Below are 20,534 nucleotides of genomic sequence, written 5' to 3'. Positions count from 1 at the left end.
TTGTTGTTAATTAGTATCGTTTATTTATTTATCAGTATTTATTTACTGGTTTTAGTGTTTATTCATCATCATCATCATAATAATAATAATAATAATTTGTTTATTTCTTCATTTGTTTAGTTAGTTTTGTTCTCCCCCGTTATTATACATTATAATGTGCTTTGTGCAGGACTTCAGTATGTGTTTACTCTGTTATCCATTAGTTTCATGGACTGATCCCAGTGAGAGTGGAGGAAAAGGCTCCAGCTCCAGCACCTCGTGTCCACTCTGAACTGGAGATCACTCCCATCTGGACCTGGCCTGGATACTCAGCTGACGCTGAATCAGTAGAAACTCCCCAGCGTGACTCAGTCTCTTTTACAATTGATTCAGTAGTGCAACAACACAAGGTATGATATCTTAGCTCTACATTTTGAATCAGCTGTTGTGTATTTCAAAACAAAAAGAGAATATCAAAGTTTACTTTATACTTAAAATGTCTGTTTATAATGTAATGATCTTTTATTTTATAACTCTTCCCTGTCTTTTTAAAGTCTCAGAAGTCTGTCAGTATTGGTTGTCCTAATGGCTGGACTCACTACCGGAGGAACTGCTATATTTTAGGGCCTGGTATCGCTAGCTGGAGCAGCGCACAACATGCTTGCATGCTGTACGTTACACATCTTTTGCTATCAGAGAAACATGTATATGCATGCATTACTATATACAACTTTAAGTATTAATGTTATGACTCCAAAATTTAGGCTTGAAAGTGAATTGGTCAGTATTCACTCAAAGACTGACATGAAGTGGATGTGGAAGTTTGCTGGAAAGCAGTCATTCTGGATTGGTAAGCAAATGAGATTCTCCAAATGAGATGACATTTTGCAGCCATCACAATATTGAATGTTGAGTGTTTTGTTTTTTCAGGGCTCACTGGTGGTCCAAATCATTGGTCCTGGATGGATGGAAAACCGCTGGCGTTCTCCAAACTCAGGAAGGATCATGAAGAGCACAGCAGCTCTGCTGACAGCTGTGTTTTAGCTCAGAGTCAGAAGATATGGATTCCTAAAAGTTGCATTGATGGATCCGAACACAGATATATTTGTTCAACACCTGCACAAATCAGTTAAAACAGATATTTAATTTATAATGCTCTTGTTTCTTAATAATTTCAAGTACATAGGCATTGAAACGCGGAATAATTATATTTCAGCTCACAATGACATGCTTTTTTGGGTTATTAAAATAAATACAATTAATAAAAATCAAATAAAAGTGATAACAAAAAAATTAAAGTTACGGAGTTGTTTATCTATCTATTTGTCTGTCTGTCTGTCTATCTATCTATCTGTCTATCTATCTATCTATCTATCTGTCTGTCTGTCTATCTATCTATCTATCTATCTATCTGTCTATCTATCTATCTATCTGTCTGTCTGTCTGTCTATCTATCTATCTATCTATTTTGTATTTACTAGTATTGGTATTACCTTTATTAATTTAGTCGTATTGTTTTTTAGTAATATTTATTCATTAGTTTTAGTTTTATTAATTTTATTTATTAGTTATATTACTTATTATTATTATTTAGTGATATTATCTATTTCATTGTATCATTTTTTACTACTTCTTACTTCAGTTCAGTTACTTTTTTGTTTCTTTTTTGTTTTCTTTTATTAGTATTAATAGTATTTAATTGTTGTTGTTAATTAGTATCATTCATTTATTTATTGGTTTCAGTGTTACTTATTCAGAATGAATAATAATAATAACAATAATATAAAAATATACAGTATCGTTTGTTTATTTATTCATATTTATTGCTTTCAGTATTATTTATTCGGAATTATTATTATTATTAAAAATGTAAAAAAATATATATTATTATTATTATTATTTATTCATTCATTCAGTACTTTTTTCATTCACTCATTCATGTGATTTAGTATTGTTGTTTGTTTGTTGAGTTATTTGGATTTTTTTGTTGTCTTTATTTGGTTGGTTGCCTCATTGTTAGTGTTATTTATTTAGTGTATGTTTTTATTTATTTATTTATTTATTCATTTATTAGTATTAATGGTATTTAGTTTATTAGTAATAATTATTGTTTTTGTATATATTTATTTTATTTGCTTTTTGGTTATTCCTTAGTATTTATTTATTACAATATTATTCATTTATTAATAATATTTATTCAGCAGTAGTATTTGTTGGTTGGTGGTAGTACTGTTTATTTAATAGTAGTAGTATTATATTTATTTATTAATTTATTATTTGTAATATTTATGTATTAGTATTAGAAGTATCTAAGTTTAAGTGTTTAGTGTTATTTATTTAGTATTCATTTTGTTTATTTGTTAGTTGTATTATTATTTTTTATTTTATAGTATTTTCTTAGATTTATTTTTTTTTTACCACTACTTATTTAGTTAGTTCAGTTGCCTTTTGTTTCTTATTTATTTTTTGTATTTATTTATTAGTATTAATAGTATTTAACTGTTGTTGATTATTATCATTTGTTTATTTATTAATATCCATGTATTGGTTTCAGTGTTATTTATTCAGATTTATTATTATTATTATTATTATTATTATTATAAAGATACAGTATCATTTGTTTATTTATTAATATTTATTTAATGTTGTTTGTTTCTTGAGTTATTTGGATTTTTTATTGGTTGTCTTTATTTGGTTGGTTGGTTGCCTCATTTATTTGTTAGTTTTATTTATTTATTTATTAGTATTAATGTATTTATTTGTTGTATTTAGTTTATTAGTAATAATTATTAGTTTGGTATATATTTTATTTGATATATTTGCTTTTTGTTTATTCCTTAGTATTTATTTATTATTATTATTAGCATTTAAGTGTTGTTGATTATTATCATTTATTTATTTATTATTATTTATGTATTGTTTCAGTGTTATTTTTTTTCAGATTTTTTATTATTATTATTATTATTATAAAAAATACAATATAATTAGTTTATTTATTAATATTTATTTATTGGTTTCAGTGTTATTTATTCAGAATTATTATAAATAATAATAATAATGTTTATTTATTAATTTAGTACTTAATTCATTCATTTATTCTGAACATTCATTAGTGTTATTTAATGTTGTTTGTTTCTTGAGTTATTTGGATTTTTTTGGTTGTCTTTATTTGATTGGTTGGTTGCCTCATTCATTTGTTAGTTTTATTTATTTATTTATTAATATTAATGTTTTTATTTGTTGTATTTAGTTTATTAGTAATAATTATTGATTTGGTATATATTTATTTTATTTATTTGCTTTTTGTTTATTCCTTAGTATTTAGTAATTGCAATATTATTCGTTTATTTTTTAATATTTATTTATTGGTTTCAGTGTTATTTATTCAGAATTATAAATAATAATAATAATAATAATGTTTATTTATTAATTTAGTACTTAATTCATTATTTAATGTTATTTAATTTTAATGTCGTTTCTTGAGTTATTTGGATTTTTTTGGTTGTCTTTATTTGTTTGGTTGGTTGCCTCATTGATTTGTTAGTTTTATTTATTTATTTATTTATTTATTAATATTAATGTTTTTATTTGTTATATTTAGTTTATTAGTAATAATTATTGTTTTGGTATATATTTATTTTATTTAATTGCTCTTTGTTTATTCCTTAGTATTTAGTAATTGCAGTATTATTAATTTATTAATAATATTTACTTAGCAGTAGTATTTGTTACTTGGTTGCAGTACTATGTAGTACTACATATTATATAATATACAGCTATAACCAAAGATTTTTTTAGGAGACATCATAAAATAATTCAGTGTAGGAACCAAAACATGTAGTGTGTATATTAAACTTGGTTTCGTCCGGACACTCATAGATGTGGGACGGGGAAAAGATGGCGGCGGCCGTGGTCCAAATGTCATGTTTGTACCGTGGGATGTTGGCGGTCAGGGCCACTGGCATCCGACCGCTGATTCCCGGACTCGTGCCATCTCAGTTCAGGGCGTTTTCGATGAAGAAAGAACCGGAGTTGGAGGAAAATCCGTACTATAGTAAATATGAAGAGAAGATCAGGAAACTGCGAAGGTAAGCGGCTGTCAAACGCGTAGGTCTGTATAATATGATCCTGTCAAGCGTTAGTGTAACATGAGTATTACTGTAACACCAGTTCAAAACCTCAAGAATATAAAGTCCGGATGGAGAAGCGCAGGGAGGTGAAGACGGAACCGCTCGGACAGTCCAAACAAGCGGAGTTCGTCAAGTACATGGAGAAACAGGTGATGAGCACAGCCTACATTTGATTTTGACCTTCGTGGTCCGCTAGATTTGGTTGCCTATTTGTATATTACTTATTACATTTAACGTTTTTTTTTTTTTTTTTTTTTTTTTTTGCTGTTGTTGTAGTTTAATTTTATTTATGTATCTTATTATGTATTTTGTTTGGCTTAGGTTTAGGTTACAGTTTTGTTTAAATGGTATTTATTATATTGTTAATTATGTTGAATTGTATTTTCTGTTTAATTATAGAATTTAACATTCGAAATTTATTGTTTAATAAATGTAATATATGACAATGTATTTTAAACCAACATAAAAATACTATTTTTACATATTAAAACATTTAATGCAATATACATGAAAATGTATTTATAACTGTAACAAATATATAGTTGCATACAAAAATGGAGCCCTATTTTTTTTCTCCCGAATTCCTTTTTATTTTTATTTTATTTTTTTCAAATTCTGTTTTCTGTTTTCATTTTTCTGGTCTTCTTTTTAATGGTTAAATTTGATGTTATTAATCATGTGTAATTAATTAAAACCATGAATCGTATACATTTTACCGTCAATTTATCAAAAGTTACGAAAATTTACATGTTTGGGACCCAATGAAATGTTTTATTTTTTCTCACTTTACATTTTATTGTTACCAAATATGTTTTAGCATGTCTGTTTATCTGAATGCATAAAAACAGCTTTTATTTATTTTTACAATAGCCTTATGGAAATCTGTGTTGTGTGTTTTTCTGGTTATCAGATGAAGGTATAAAATATTGATTTAATTGATCTTTTAATGAAAATTATATTTTATTTTTGTCAAATAAAGGGGATTGGAAAATGTAAAACATGGAAGAAATATTGTGTGGAAAAAAAAAAAAAAAATGTATACATTTTTATTGATTAATAGTAGTAGTAGTAGTACTAGGCACATACATTATACTGAATGATCAATGAAGTTAAACCTTTTATTTTGACAGGTTGCCGACCTGCCGTGAATACCATTAAATTTCTGTGTATATATTTGACGCTTGTTTTACTCAAATGAAACAGTGAAAGGCTCATGAAGTGACTTTTATGCCCTCATTTAGTGAAACGGCAGATGCTAAAATCACTGCGCGTGTCAGTATTACATGTATAGAAAACGAAACCGCGCATGCGCGCCGTTCTTTCATAAAAAGACACGCAGAACATGCAGGATTCTTTTTGCGGTCTTTTGCGGCATAATATTTACATATACTAGTCCATATCGCGACTTGATTTAAGTTTAATGACCAACTTTTGATTAATTAATTTAAACTTTGACAAATTCCGTGGAAATCATAGAGCCATACAAAAAAACATTCGGGGCTGGAGTAAAAACTTTCAGGGCTCGAGCCCCTAATGATTACCCCTAGCGACGCCCCTGAAATAAACCCCAGCGACTTAAGACTGGTTTTGTGGTCCAGGGTCACATATGTGACCCTGGATCACAAAACCAGTCATAAGGGTCATTTTTTCCAAAATTAATATTTATACATCATATGAAAGCTGAATAAATAAGCTTTCTATTGATGTATCTGTTATGATAGGACAAAACTATTTCAAAATCAGGAATCTGAGGGTGCAAAAAAATCAAAATATTGAGAAAATTGCCTTTAAAGTTCTTCAAATAATGTTCTTAACAATGTATATGACTAATCAAAAATAAAGTTTTCATACATTTACAGTAGGAAGTGTACTAAATATCTTCATGGAACATGATCTTTACTTAATTTCTTAATGATTTTTGACATGAAAGAAAAATCAATAATTTTGACCCATGCAATGTATTTTTGCCTATTGCTACAAATAAACCCCAGCGACTTAAGACTGGTTTTGTGGTCCAGGCTCACATATAGTAAGAAGACATTGATTTTGTTGTTGTATTTGTAGCTGGACAAACGTGGCAAAGCAGAAGCTGGTGGCTTCACCAAAGATAAGGTAAGGTGTTGCTTCATTTCTATTTAAATAGTAAATTAGCAATTTATAGTTTATTGTTTGCATTTTCTCTTATTTTATAGACATTAGGGTCTATTCTTAACCTTGATATGGTTCAGGAGAAATCTGGATCTGATATCGCTGAGGTAAGAGGGACAATGTTAATAAAACAACACATTTTTACAGTTTTAGCAGCAATAATTGATCAAATATTAAATAGAGTCACACACCAAATGCCTACTTTTCTGTGTGCAGCTGTGGATGCAGTACTTCTCAAAGAAAGACACAATCAGTGCCGTCATACCAGTGAGTTCTGTTTTATGTATCAGTCTTTTATCTTTCGTAATAACAGTGGAATAAAATAATTTTTTAACTTAATATTTACTGCTTTTTATTTCATAGCAGTTCAGTTGATTGTAATGAGTAGTCAAATTTTCGATCATTTGTTTTTACCAGAGATGTATGACCTTGTAATTCTCTGTTATAGGGCTCAACTTTTGACATTATTTTTGGTCGTGCCAAATCTTGCCCAACTGTAAGTATGTGTTTTTTAATTGTCAAGTGTCACACCATCAAATAACCCTGCAAAATGCTAAATGTCCACTTGATGGCAGTAGATGCTTTCAAGAGTGGCTTTTATAAGTCTAACAGTGATGAGTTTTTCTTGTAAACATCTTGATCAATCGGCTGTGAGCTTTTATGTTCTAAGCCTATCAATAAAGTTGAAAAATGTGACATTCAGTGGTGCCACAATAATGCTAAAGAATCTATAGTGCAAAACAGACAGTAGTTTGATTCCCAAATGAATTACTGTTATAAGCTGATTCTTTTTAGTGAATGAAAACATGCGATGCGAAGGTGTAGTTTTATTCTGAATGAATCAGTTTAATAAGTTAATTCTTTTTAGTGAATCAAACACACAACTAGTGTAGTTCGATTTCCAAATGAATGATTCTTATAAGCCAGTTGTTTTCATTTGATTCAGTTGACTCTTTTGAGCCAGTTTTTATTTGTGAATCAAACACATGAAGTGTGTTTTTTTTTTTGTTTTTTGTTTTTTTTGTTAAGTCAGTCAAATACTATACAGTTAGCATGGTCCAAGTCCCAAACAAATCACTTTAGTGAATCAAAAATGTGACCCAAACAGCATAGTCCAATTCCCAAATGAACTCACTCCAATGAGTTATTTTTAGTGAATCAAACATTCTGTTCAACTGGTGTAGTTCATTTCCTCAATGAATAACACTAATGAGCTGGCTCTTTTTTTCAGTAAATCAAACATACAGCGCAACCATTATAAATCACTTTAATAAGACTGATTCTTTTATTAGTGAATCAAACACAGCACAACCCATGTAGTTTGATTCCTGAACAAATCACTTTAGTGAGTCGGTACTTTTTTTAGTGAATCAGACATACAGCACAACTTGTGTAGTTTGATTTCTGAAAGAATGACTCTTACGTTATTTTTTTTTATTTTTTTAGTGAATTTAAAACATGAAGCACAGTATTTTTTTAATCAGTCAGATACAATACAATTAGCGTGGACCAGTTCCCAAACAAATCGTTTCAATGAGTTAAATATACGGCGCAACCAGCATAGTCCAATTCTCGAATGAATCACTGTAATAAGTGAGTTATTTTTTAGTAAATCAAACATACAGCGCAACCAGCATAATTTGATTCTATAATGAATAATTTAAAGGAGAAGTCCACTTCTAGAACAACAATTCACAAGTAATTTACTCACCCCCTTGTCATCCAAGATGTTCATGTCTTTCTGTCTTCAGTCGTGAAGAAATGATGGTTTTTGAGGAAAGCATTTCAGGATTTTTCTTCATATAATGGACTTGATTGGTGCCCCGATTTTAAACTTCTAAAATGTAGTTTAAATGCGGCTTCAAAGGGCTCTAAATGATCTCAGCTGAGGAAGAAGTGTCTTAATACGTTTTTTAAACCTTTTAAGCAAAAAAGCTTGTGTAGCACTGAACAAATCACTTTAACAAGTCAGTTCTTTTTTTAGTGAATCAAAAATACACCACAACCAGTGTAGTCCAATCCCTAATGAGTTGATTTTTTTACGATTCCCATCCTTGTGTACCAGCATTACCAGAAAGTAAAATCTTTGTACTAATTATATATAACATCATCTATGTATAATATATCATCACGTATTTTTTGCAGTTTCTGTACGCTCTGCCTCAGAAGGAGGGCTATGAGTTTTTTATTGGCCAGTGGGCTGGTCATGAACTGCACTTCACATCTTTAATCAATGTTCAGGTACTATTTTTCCCCCAATATTTAATATAAATTTCACACTGTCTGTTGGCATTGCTACTAAAACTGAATTGTATTTCAGACAATGGGAGAGAATGCACCCAGCCAGCTTATTTTATATCACTATACAGACCTGCAGAAGGACAAAGGCATCGTGCTAATGACTGCTGAGATGGATAGCAAATTTGTGGTAAGTTAAATAAAGTTACTAAGTAAAACAAATCAGTCAGTGTGATTTTAATTCATTATTTTATACCTCTTTCAGACTGTCCACCAGGCACAATGCTTGGCCAATCAGGTGCAGCTGTTTTACGGATCGCAGCGACTTGAGACCTTCCGATTGGTTGAGACCTTCAACCACCAACCTGCAGAGTTTAAACACATGGCTGTGATAGCAGAACTGGAACAGAGTGGTATTGGCTCAGCAGTCACTACAAAATAATCAGAAGACAATAAACGTGGACTGTCGTCTTGAGTCTCATGAGAGACTCTGAAGCCAGATGAGAAGATAAAATGTGTTGCCTTTCAATAGATAAGAGTTGAATGGACTCTCAATAGATGTGAAATATGAAAATAGATTCATACGTCATGATTATCTGCTACCATGTATGCAGGTTCAGTTCTCGTTTGACTCCCCGTAAATGTCCTCATTAGCATATTATGGCTCAAAATACTGTACTGTTGTTTGTATGATAATTTGATGCTTAAAAATGCAACAAGGAAACTTATTTATGCCATAAATATGTTTCCCACAAAATAAAAAATCATGTTGTAGATGTTTATACATCCACATCATTGCATAAATAGTACACTAAGTTCTTCCTTATGTATAGTATTCCTCTAAATGATCAAAATTAGATACCATTTAAGGTGTTCAGGCCTGTTTACCCAAAAAATACAGGCGTCTTTCTTCATTCTTGACTGAGATAAACACACCTGTAGCCTGGTGTGTGAGATCCATAAATAGATGATATGCAATACCCTGAGGACCCAAGTAACATAGTGTTCTTTTATATCCTGTGTGGTGTTATTCATAATAAAGCTTCACATTGTGGCAGTAGTTCTTTTTTTTTTTTTTTTTTTTTTTTTTTTTTAATTTCAAAAACAAAATATAGCCGCAAGCAGCGATTACCATGGTTGAAGAGTTTTAAGGCATTTAAGCACATGTGAAAAACCACCTAAATCAATTAAGTAAAAAATAATTTTTGGCATTTATGACTGTTATAGCACCAGCTGTGGTCCGATCTCCCTAAATCTTTGCATGCGTGTTTAGAATCACCTGTCGCTTACCAGGTTTTGTGATGTTTTGAGTTTTCGTTTAGGTTTTATGTGCTGTTGGGCATTTTCGGTCAGGACTCTTTTCTAAACGACCCTGTTATAGCTTCCCAAAGGATAAATTTCAACATTTTTTGATCATTATTGAGTCCAGAGAATTGCTTTGCAGTGTTTTTTCCAGATTGAGCAAAAGTAGTTTCATTCATTTAAAAAACAGTTTGATTGACAGCAGTGGCTCTAGAGGCAAAGTTGTTCTGAATGCGGAGGTCTATCGTTTGATACGAATATTGTGTGTATGTGTGAAAAAACGTGCAATATACAGTCATTTACAACCTTTAAAAATGCAATGTTGCCCCCAAGTGGCCGATTTCTTTTAAATTTCTCAGTTAGGGCCATGAATCAAACAGGCCCGCCGAGTTTCATTACTATCAACCTCCATTAAAGTTGTCTAAAAGGTGCAGAAAGTTCACTGTGCGTACTAATTTTCATGTCAATAGGAAAAATGGGTGAGTAGTTATGGCCGTTTTTATGTTTTTTGTTATGTTTTATGACTTTTTTTCACATGACCTTAGATTGAACTCTTACATACATGTTGTGAGTTTGGCGAAGATGTTTTATTACGTTCAAAAGTTATAGTCATTTTAGTAAAAGCGGCCTGCCTCTTTCGAATGTTTTGGTGTCCCTTTGCGACGGAGAGTTGAAAGTTAATCTTTTTTGATAATAATTGATATTCACTCTCCAGAGAATCTTCCTGCACTGGTTTGGTTCCGGCAAATAACCTAGGACTAGTTTTTTAAAAAAATGCAAAATACAGTAAAATTTTGCCAGGGTGACGGATGAACCTGAGGTGTGCATTTTGTCTGGCGTGAGCCAAGGATTCCAAAGACATAAGAGACACAGCCTTTGACGAACCGTTTAGGACAGGGGTCACCAGACCCTGCAGAGTTTAGCTCCAACCCTAATCAAACACACCTGAACCAGCTAATCAAGGTCTTACTAGGTATACTTGAAACTTCCAGGCAGGTGTGTTGAGGAAAGTTGGAGGTAAACTGCAGGACACAGGCCCTCCAGGAATATGCTGTAGCGCCCCCGTCAGGCCGATTGGGGTGAGACTTGGTGACGTTGTAGACAATGTGTGTAACACAGCCTCCAAGTTTCAAGTCTTTACGACTTACGGTTTGGTCTGCATGATCAGTTTTACATTAAGTAGGTTTGATGCTGATTTAAGCTGGTCCTTTGCTGGTTCATGCTGGTCCTTGACCAGCAACATGACCAGCATAAACCAGCATCAAAACATACATACCAGCATATGCTGTTTTTTTTCACCAGGGATTTCTTGAAATAATAATTTCTGAATATTAAACATTGATTGTCAGTCTTTACTCACTTGTTTCTTGTGATTTCTTATTAAAATCCATAAAAGTAAATAGTGAAAATTACATTGGTAATGTCACAGAATAGCATAGTTTAATAATAGAGGGGCATATTATAACGCATTTTCCATGTGTGGTAATATTTAAACCACGTGTTACAACTAACCCCACATTAGTTTGTGCCCCGCACTCCCCTAATCAGCGAAGGTTTTGTTTGGTTCAGTGCCATTCCTGCTGTAAAAACCAGCATATGCTGGTAGGTGTGTTTTGGTGTTGGGATGCTGGTTAGGTATGTTTTGATGCTGGTTTAAGCTGGGCCTTTGCAGGTTTATGCTGGTTTATGCTGGTCTATGCTGGTCCTTTGCTGGTTTATGCTGCTCATGTTGGTGGTAAAGGACCAGCATAAACCAAGAACCAGCATAAACTAGCAAAGGACCAGCTTAAACCAGCGTCAAATCAGCATCCCAGCACCAAAACATACCTACCAGCATATGCTGTCTTTTTCAACAGGGATTGTTCACGTTCAGCGCCACAAATATGGTCGACTGATGACGTGTCGCGAAAGCCTTCCTTTGAGAAAATTGCGAACGTGCTGTTTTCACTACAAACCACTGTGTTCATAATTAAGATAACACATAAAAATAATTGTAAGACACACCAGTTTGCAATATCAAGCAGCAAAACTAGCTGTTTTGTACAGCTAGAAATAGCTAGACTCGGATGAGACCCCTGGTGAAAAATCCAGCATATGCTGGTAGGTATGTTTTGATGCTGGGATGCTGGTTAGGTAGGTTTTAATGCTGGTTTAAGCTGGTCCTTTGCTGGTTTTTGCTGGTCAAGGACCAGCATGAACCAGCAAAGGACCAGCATAAACCAGCTAAGGACCAGCTTAAACCAGCATCAAAACATACCTACCAGCATATGCTGGTTTTTTTCACCAGGGACCGGAGGCCTCGCACGTGAAATTTACAAATTGCTGCGCCTATTCTTACAAGAAAAATAAGGTGGCTATCATAGATTTTTCTTTTTTTAATTTGCAGCTAAAATAGTAGTAGTAGTAGTAGTGTTTTATTAGTAAATAATATTTCATAATTTAAATTCTTTATTTAAAGTTTGCCAGTGCGACTTACTTTTTATTTATTGTTAGCGGTTTTGTTGATCTTATTTTGTTTAATTAATTTTATTTGTATTTAATCTTATTGATCTTTAATGCAATGACATTTCATTTTTAAGTGTGTCTTAAGTGTTTACATACTTGTTGGGGTTGCAGTATGTTCCTAATCTTATTTTAATCGTTTACACCCTGGTGAAAAAAAACAGCATATGCTGGTAGGTATGTTTTGATGCTGGAATGCTGGTTAGGTAGGTTTTGATGCTGGTTTAAGCTGGTCCTTTGCTGGTTCATGCTGGTCCTTGACCAGCAACATGACCAGCAAAAACCAGCAAAGGACCAGCGTAAACCAGCATCAAAACCTACCTACCAGCATATGCTGTTTTTTTCACCAGGGCATTCAGCACTGAATTACACCGACAGCGTTATAAACGCCGGTTAATTGTCGCCGTTGCCCCACCCTACATACACAGAGCGCTTTCAAATAAACCCGACAATAAATCTCCACATAACTGCCATCATTCGCTAATATACGCGATAATACGCACGTAAAAGCAGGCGTTTTGGACGCGTTCAGAGCTGAGTCGGTGAACACGCGTCGTCAGGTGCTGCAGCGTCCATAAACGCCCACCTAGAAGAGCACCAGACGAGAGAGAGCTGCGCTTACATCCGAGGTGAGCTTCTCCATCATATGCCATTAATTGACGGCTGCTTGTCGTTTATGGTTGTTTGTCGGTGAATGTGGTCCGTCAAGATGCCGTTTATGTCTCAATGACAGTTATGAATGAGCTCGAGTGTTTACATGGTCAGAATAACATCCTCTGATTATGCAATGATATTTATGCTTGTGAATGGATGTAGCTGCCAAATCCCACTTGTAGTTGAACCTGTTATGTTGATTCTTCGATGCTATAACGGTGTTTTTGACAAACAAATCACTGTAATACCAAATGAATGCTTGAAATTATGCATTGGCATATGCATCATTCAAGACTTGTTTTGATGATACAGCCACAGCCGGTGGTCCTGTTTTTTTAATTATTTATATATTTTTATGTTTGATATTTTTATGCTTATTAAAGTGCATTTTATTTTATTAAACGTTATAATATTTTTAGTGTTATAATTAATTTTTTTATAATTCAGTAACAGGGTGGACAGTAGTGTTTACTGTATCTTGTACTGTATATTGTTGTCTGCAATATATATATATATATATATATATATATATATATATATATATATATATATATATAGTATTTATTTTATTTATTAATTAAGTACAACATACTGCTCAGTACCAGTAACAGGACTGAAACCGCAATTTATTCTCATATCTGTGTTCACAGATGGCAAAAGCAGACCAGCGCTTTGGGCAGAGAGATGGATCTGATCAGAACTTCGACTACATGTTCAAACTCCTGATCATTGGCAACAGCAGTGTAGGAAAGACCAGCTTTTTATTCAGATATGCGGACGACTCCTTTAGCAACTCTTTCGTCAGCACGGTCGGCATTGACTTTAAGGTGAAGACGGTTTACAGGAACGACAAGAGAGTGAAGCTCCAAATATGGGTGAGCGCTGGTGTAACTGAATGCCTAATAATGTAATATGTGAATGAAAATGATGTTATTTTTAGCCCCAGATTGTTTGTCGTTCTAATGTGATTGGCTGGCATCATTAAACTCGAAAGGCATCCGGCTGTATTATGTGAAGTGCGCATCCTCTACCTTCCACAATCACCTTCCACCAGGCTGTGAATGAGAGCCATCTTTTTCTGGAGGAAAAGAAAGCAAGCGCCTTCGTTTTTCCCCCCAACATGCATCATCGATGCTGGTTGTCATGGAAGCAGCACTCCATACTGCTCCCTGGCAGAGAGAGATCCTCATAGCCAATTAAAGCGGCCCCTAAGGGTAAGAAGGGGTGGGAAGAGAGTTCGAAAGCACACGAGAGCCTGGGTGACAAGTATGACACAGCCACAATTTGTGATAATTCATAATCTGGGTGTATTGATCGCGAGGTGGTAAAAATAGGCGCTCATTCAAAACAGCTGCGGGGAAACTGGCGCCAAGTGGAACAAAACAAAATGGGTTTTAAATAAAGACGGGCCTAAAATAGAGAAGCCACCAAACCATTCATTTCGTTTGTCCTCCTCATGTTTGGTATCTATTGTATTCATGGAGTATGTTAAGGTGTTATAAATAACTAATTCTGTGATTAATTACTTACCCTCATGTCTTTTCAAACCTGTAAGACCTTCGTTCATCTTCGGAACACAAATGGAGATATTTCAGATGAAATCCGAGAGCTTTCTTAGTAACGCAACCACATTCAAGGCACAGAAAGCTAATAAGAACATAGTTAAAATAGTCCATATCACATCAGTGGTTCAACCATAATTTTATGAAGCTACAAGAATACTCTTTGTGTTCAAAGAAAACAAAAATAACAACTTAATTCAACAATATCAATATCAAGATATCTTAATTTGTGTTTTGAAGATGAATGAAGGTCTTAGGGGTTCGTAACGACATAAATGTGAGTAATTATTGACAGAATTTTCATTTTTGGGTGAATTATTCCTTTAAAATAAATACAATTTATAATTTAATTTAAAAAGTAAAATAAATTTATCTGCGATTAATTATATATTAGTTATTATTTACATTTTTGATCATTTAAAAGTATTTTTATATTTTTAATAAATTAATAAATTTAATTTAAAAAATATGAAATAATGGGCAAAAGAGGGAGGAATGGGTTCAGCATTTGAACCTGCATCTCCTGCATTGGCAATGTGTAATATGAGTGCTAAACAATGTGCCAGCACTCTGACAAAAACTGTTTTTGACATAAATGCACATTAAAGGGATAGGTTTTATCCCAAATATACCAAAAATTAAAATTATCCCATTATTTACTCACCCTCCAGGCATCCTAGGTGTATATGACTTCCTTCTTCCAGACGAATCCAATCTGAGTTATATTAAAAATTTTCCTGGCACTTCCGAGCTTTAGAATGGCATATGCAGGCATTTCTCTTCATCAGTCCAAAACAAGTCCAATAAAGTGCATCCACCCATAATAAAAAGTGCCTCACAAAGCTCAAGGGGGTGAATAAAGGCCTCCTGTGGTAAATCAATGCGTTTTTGTAAGAAAAATATCCATATTTTTAAAAATTGTGTTAATCTAGCTTGCGCAGACTGGTTGAGCACAGTTAATATCTTTAAAGAGATAGTTCACCCAAAAATGAAAATTACCCCATGATTTACTCACCCTCAAGCAATCCTAGATGTATATGACTTTCTTCTTTCAGGCGAATACAGTCTGAGTTATATTAAAAATGTCCTGGCTCTTCCAAGCTTTATAATGGCAGCGAATGTGTGTTGAAATTTTGAAGCCCAAAAAAGTGCATCCATCCATCATAGAAAGTACTCCACATAGTTTCTGGAGGATAATAAAAACCTTCTGAAGCAAATCAATGCACTTGTGTAAAAAATATCAATATTTAAAACTTTATAAACCGCAATCTCTAGCTTACCCTATGTGTGTAGATAAAAGTTGCGTTTCAGCGGATGACGAAGGATGGAGGCGCAACGTAATCTCCAGTGAAAACAAAATTCTAGTCTTACTAAACAAGGATTTGTAATGAAAAATGTTTCAGTATAAGCCAAGAGGAGGCTGGTTTTCCTTTGCTGTAAACAAACCTTGTTTCTCGCGAGACTAGCATATTCTCATCAGAGCTTATGCTACACCTATGTCCTACATCATTTGCTGTAACGCCACTCTCTCTAAACACGCATACGACAGTTAGCGAAGCTAGAGATTACAGTTTAAGTATGAATATTTTTCTCACACAAACGCATTTATTAACTTCAGATAGCCTTTATTAATGGATGTTAATTGATGGATGGATGCACTTTATTGGACTTCAAAATCTCAACACCCATTCACTGCCATTATAAAGCTTGAAAGAGCCAGGACATTCTTTAATATAACTCTGATTGTATTTGTTTAAAAGAATAAAGTCATATACACCTAGGATGGCTTAAGGGTGAGTAAATCATGATGGTATTTTCATTTTTGGGTGAACCATCCCTTTAAATCTATGTGTTTTTCCATGATTCCATGATTTCCTGTGTTGTCTATAGGATACAGCGGGACAGGAGCGGTATAGGACTATAACTACAGCTTACTATAGAGGAGCCATGGGCTTCATCCTCATGTACGACATCACAAATGAAGAGTCCTTCAATGCCGTGCAGGACTGGTGAGCAGCTTCACCCCTGAATCCATACGTTTTATCTACTGGTGAATTTATATGCCATATATGTGCTTTCCTTTCAGGGCAACACAGATTAAGACCTATTCATGGGATAATGCTCAGGTGATATTAGTGGGGAACAAATGTGACATGGATGAGGAAAGGGTGGTGCCTTTTGAGAAGGGGAAACACTTGGCCGACCAGTTAGGTAAGTTAAGTGTCCATTCTTTCATCAGATTCACTGTGATTCATTAATGATTTCTTCTGATTCTTTCTCGCAGGGTTTGAGTACTACGAAGCCAGCGCCAAGGAGAACATCAACGTCAGACAAGTATTCGAGCGCTTAGTCGACATCATCTGCGTGAAGATGTCCGAGAGAGTCGATACGGATCCATCAATGGTCACCGGTGCCAAAACCACCCGGCTAACTGATAAGCCGCCCCAGCTACCTCAGAATTGTTGCTGATTTCCATCTCGACTCATATGCCAACTTATCAGCAGCGGATCCGATGTTGTTTGGTTTGATGTTCTGTTATATGGCGGCCGGAACCGATCTGGGGTGCGTTTCGTAGTGCAATGCATCGTTAGGACTAGCTAGTGACGACTGTTTAGGGAAATAGTAACATGGTCGCACCTTCATCATTTAAACACGTGGATTCAACAATATAGGACTGTTGTTAATGACGTTGCACATGTAGTGGAGTTAAAACCTAGGAATGCTAATTAATCGATTTGATGGTTTATACAAGAGAGTGCAGTCTTTGAAAACGCCGCTCATTATTGACACGATAAAATACATAAAAAACAATGTATATACATTTAGATGTAATGCTAACAAAAAACTATTCTGTTAACATGATTGCTGTTTGCTGATGCTGTTTGCGACTGTTCCTTGGAACTGTGGTTTCGGGAAACAGCGAACTACGTTGGTAACGACAGAACTTGAGACAACAGTTGGCTAACAGTGCTTTCGGGAAACGCACCCTTGTTCGTTTGTAGCTGTCAAACACGTGAAGTAGTTGAGTAATAATAGTACACTTCTAACTTAATCAGTCCATAGGAAACTCAAAGCAGGGACTAGAGCAAAGCACAAAAGCTACTACTTGGCTCTCAGAACTTCAGTGTTCACTGCCGAAACTAGATTTAAAACACAATCTGTTGTGGCACAATCTTGCTAATGTTATGAATTATATATTGAGTGTAGTTTATGAGTACTTTGAAGTGATAGTTCACCCAAAAATAAAAATTTGGTTATCATTTACTCATCCGCAAGTCTGTTGTTAACCAAACATTTGACGGTAGCCATTTACTTCTATAGGGTGGAAGAAAGTACTATGGAAGTGAATGGCTGTCGTCAACTTTTTGGGTCATACCAATTTGGAACAACATGTGGATGAGTAAATGATGACAAAATGGGTGAACTTTCCTGTTAGTGAAGGTAAAATGGTGGATATTTTGTTAAAAGGCACAAAAATAAACTCAGACTTTTGCAAAATGGCCATTATGCAGTTTTCAGGGTGGTTTCGATGCTCTGATTTGATTGGATCAGAAGCAGATGCACATTGTATGTTGGACTCCATCTATTAACTGCTGGCACAGTATGTGTTTTGAGAATATGAGCACTTGCTTATGCTATCTTTATGTTAAGAGAGAAAAAAAACGTGACGTTTAGTAAATTCATGATTAGGTACGCTAAATAAATTTCATGTCTTACACGAAAATATGATATTAAATTCATGTTAAACTTAGTATTGTCAGAAACCACATGTAACAGTTGTGTGTAATAATAGACCCAAACACAATCAGCACATTTCATAGTCAGGTGACGTTCGAGAGATATTACTCTTCGCTCAAATCCTCGAGCGGAACGTCAAGATATATTGTGAACTCGTGCCAGGACGTCTTTATATTTCAGAAACTTGTAGCAAATCCTTGTGGGTTCGTGTATGTATAATCTACTCTGGATTTTTATCAAGTGACGTATGAGTGTTTTATGTAACTATAGTCAAGATTATTCCAAATGAGATATTTTTAATTCAGACGTTATAGGCTACTTTTCGTTCTTCTGGGTAGATATTTATTTTTATGCTGCTGGAATATATAGTTGTACCTTTGCTGTCAGTGTATTTTGATTTGTAGACAATTTGCACTGGGGCGTACAGTGATTGTACAGTTGTGAATGTTACTTTTAGATGCAATTTGTAACAATAAAAGCACAAATCACATATAATAAGGCTAATATTTACGTGCCACGTCTGTCATTGTATGTATGTTATGCTGATGGCCAGTATGATAAGGATATATATTATATATACTACATGAAATGAAAACTTTCAAAACTCAAAATTCACCCAAATAAAGAGTTTTAATTACAGTATCCTTATTCTTCATTTAATATATATATATAATAATATAATATGTATAATAATTGTAATATTTTGAATTTTATTTCACTTTTAATTGTAGTTTATGTACATTTTTAGCTTTTTAAAATACCTCAACTACAGGATTCTAATAGTAATATTTAATTATATTATAAAATATATATTTAGGAATAAAAGTTATAAAATACTTTTATAAATTATTTTGAAATAACTGTGAAACTGTTATTTGTTTTTTGTTGTTAGCTTCCTATTTATATTTAATTACATTATCAAATGTTTATTTGAAAATAAAAGTGCAAATGTTATAAATATAAATATTAACCCTTTAACTGTCACTCCCATTTTTGAACACAGACATAAAAATGCACTATCCAGACTTAAATTTTTATAATTCATGAATGAAAACATTTTGTAATATGATTTTGATATACGTTTTCTGTGGTAATGCAATGTCTGATTTTAAAATGCCTTTCAAAGGATGAATTTTGAGATTTTAAGTTTTGAACTGACATATAATTTCTTATGATTTCTAAAGTGTGATAGGGAAAAAGGCAATGAAGAAAATCTTTTGTGACAAAGGTCAGAACTCATGTCATAATTTCTAACACAAAATATGGTATTCATTTAAAATTAAAAAAAAAAAAAAATATATATATATATATATATATATAATATTTGTAATATTTTGCATTTTATTTCACATTTTTAGCTTTTTAAAATACCTCAATACCTCAACTGAAGGATTTTAATATTAATATTTAATTATATTATAAAATACATATTTAGGAATAAAAGTACATATTTAAAAAAAAGTTGTTATTTTGAAATAACTGTGAAACCGTTATTTGTTTTGTTTTTTTGTTTTGTTTTTTTTGGTTTTTTTTTGTTAGTTTCTTATTTATATTTAATTACATTATCAAATGTTTATTTGAAAATAAAAGTGCAAATATTATAAATATAAATATTAACCATTTAACTGTCACTACCATTTTTTAACACATAAAACATAAAAATGCACTATCCAGACTTAAATTTTTATAATTCATGAATGAAAACATTTTGTAATATGGTTTTGATGTACATTTTCCATGGTAATGCAATGTCTGATTTTAAAATACCTTTCAAAGGATGAATTTTGAGATTTTAAGTTTTGAACTGACATATAATTTCTTATGATTTCTAAAGCGTGATAGGGAAAAAGGCAATGGTCAAAGGTCAGAACTCATGTTATGATGTAGATTTTTTAAGATGCACTCTTGATATATATTAATCTATTACTTTTCCTACATTAGATTAGATTAGGATTTATTTGTAATGTAAGCAATTACAGTATCCTTATTCTTCATTATATATATATATATATATATATATATATATACACATATATACATAATATTTGTAATATTTTTAATTTTATTTCACTCTTAACTGTAGTTTAGGTAAATTTTTAGCTTTTTAAAATACCTCAATACCTCAACTGAAGGATTTTAAGTATACGTTTTCCATGTAAAATTATTAGTTTTGGTATTTCAATAACCGGAAAGTGTTTCTTATAGGCATAGCTTCAGCTGTCTGTAGCATGAAGTGAGAACCAGATCAACCTGTTCCTAAATTCAACATTAATCTTTCATT

At 32.9% G+C, this 20,534-nt stretch overlaps 3 protein-coding genes across 4 annotated transcripts in view; all 3 read left to right on the top strand.

The window, feature by feature from the left end:
- frem1b (Fras1 related extracellular matrix 1b) overlaps positions 1-1,252 on the top strand; it is a 33,227-nt gene extending 31,975 nt beyond the window's left edge. For both annotated transcript variants that reach the window (XM_051095633.1, XM_051095632.1), the window contains exons 35-38: positions 204-389; positions 534-649; positions 744-829; positions 910-1,252. In XM_051095633.1, the coding sequence (XP_050951590.1) occupies positions 204-389; positions 534-649; positions 744-829; positions 910-1,112 (591 nt within the window). In that variant the 3' untranslated portion in view covers positions 1,113-1,252. The remainder of the gene's footprint in view (positions 1-203; positions 390-533; positions 650-743; positions 830-909) is intronic.
- A 2,605-nt stretch (positions 1,253-3,857) lies between these two features.
- atpaf1 (ATP synthase mitochondrial F1 complex assembly factor 1) lies at positions 3,858-9,552 on the top strand. Its single transcript, XM_051095622.1, has 9 exons — positions 3,858-4,067; positions 4,150-4,258; positions 6,174-6,221; positions 6,302-6,364; positions 6,474-6,524; positions 6,706-6,753; positions 8,403-8,498; positions 8,578-8,685; positions 8,761-9,552. Exons 1-9 carry the CDS (start codon positions 3,859-3,861, stop codon positions 8,935-8,937), a joined length of 909 nt encoding a protein of 302 aa, XP_050951579.1. The 5' UTR covers position 3,858; the 3' UTR covers positions 8,938-9,552.
- A 3,100-nt stretch (positions 9,553-12,652) lies between these two features.
- Positions 12,653-18,892, top strand: rab3b (RAB3B, member RAS oncogene family). Its single transcript, XM_051095257.1, has 5 exons — positions 12,653-12,928; positions 13,604-13,828; positions 16,406-16,524; positions 16,602-16,726; positions 16,800-18,892. Exons 2-5 carry the CDS (start codon positions 13,604-13,606, stop codon positions 16,982-16,984), a joined length of 654 nt encoding a protein of 217 aa, XP_050951214.1. The 5' UTR covers positions 12,653-12,928; the 3' UTR covers positions 16,985-18,892.
- Positions 18,893-20,534: the final 1,642 nt, after the last annotated feature.

Source organism: Labeo rohita, chromosome 22 (assembly GCF_022985175.1).
Source record: "Labeo rohita strain BAU-BD-2019 chromosome 22, IGBB_LRoh.1.0, whole genome shotgun sequence".
Lineage (NCBI taxonomy): Eukaryota > Metazoa > Chordata > Actinopteri > Cypriniformes > Cyprinidae > Labeo > Labeo rohita.
This window is presented reverse-complemented; position numbering and strand designations above follow the sequence as displayed.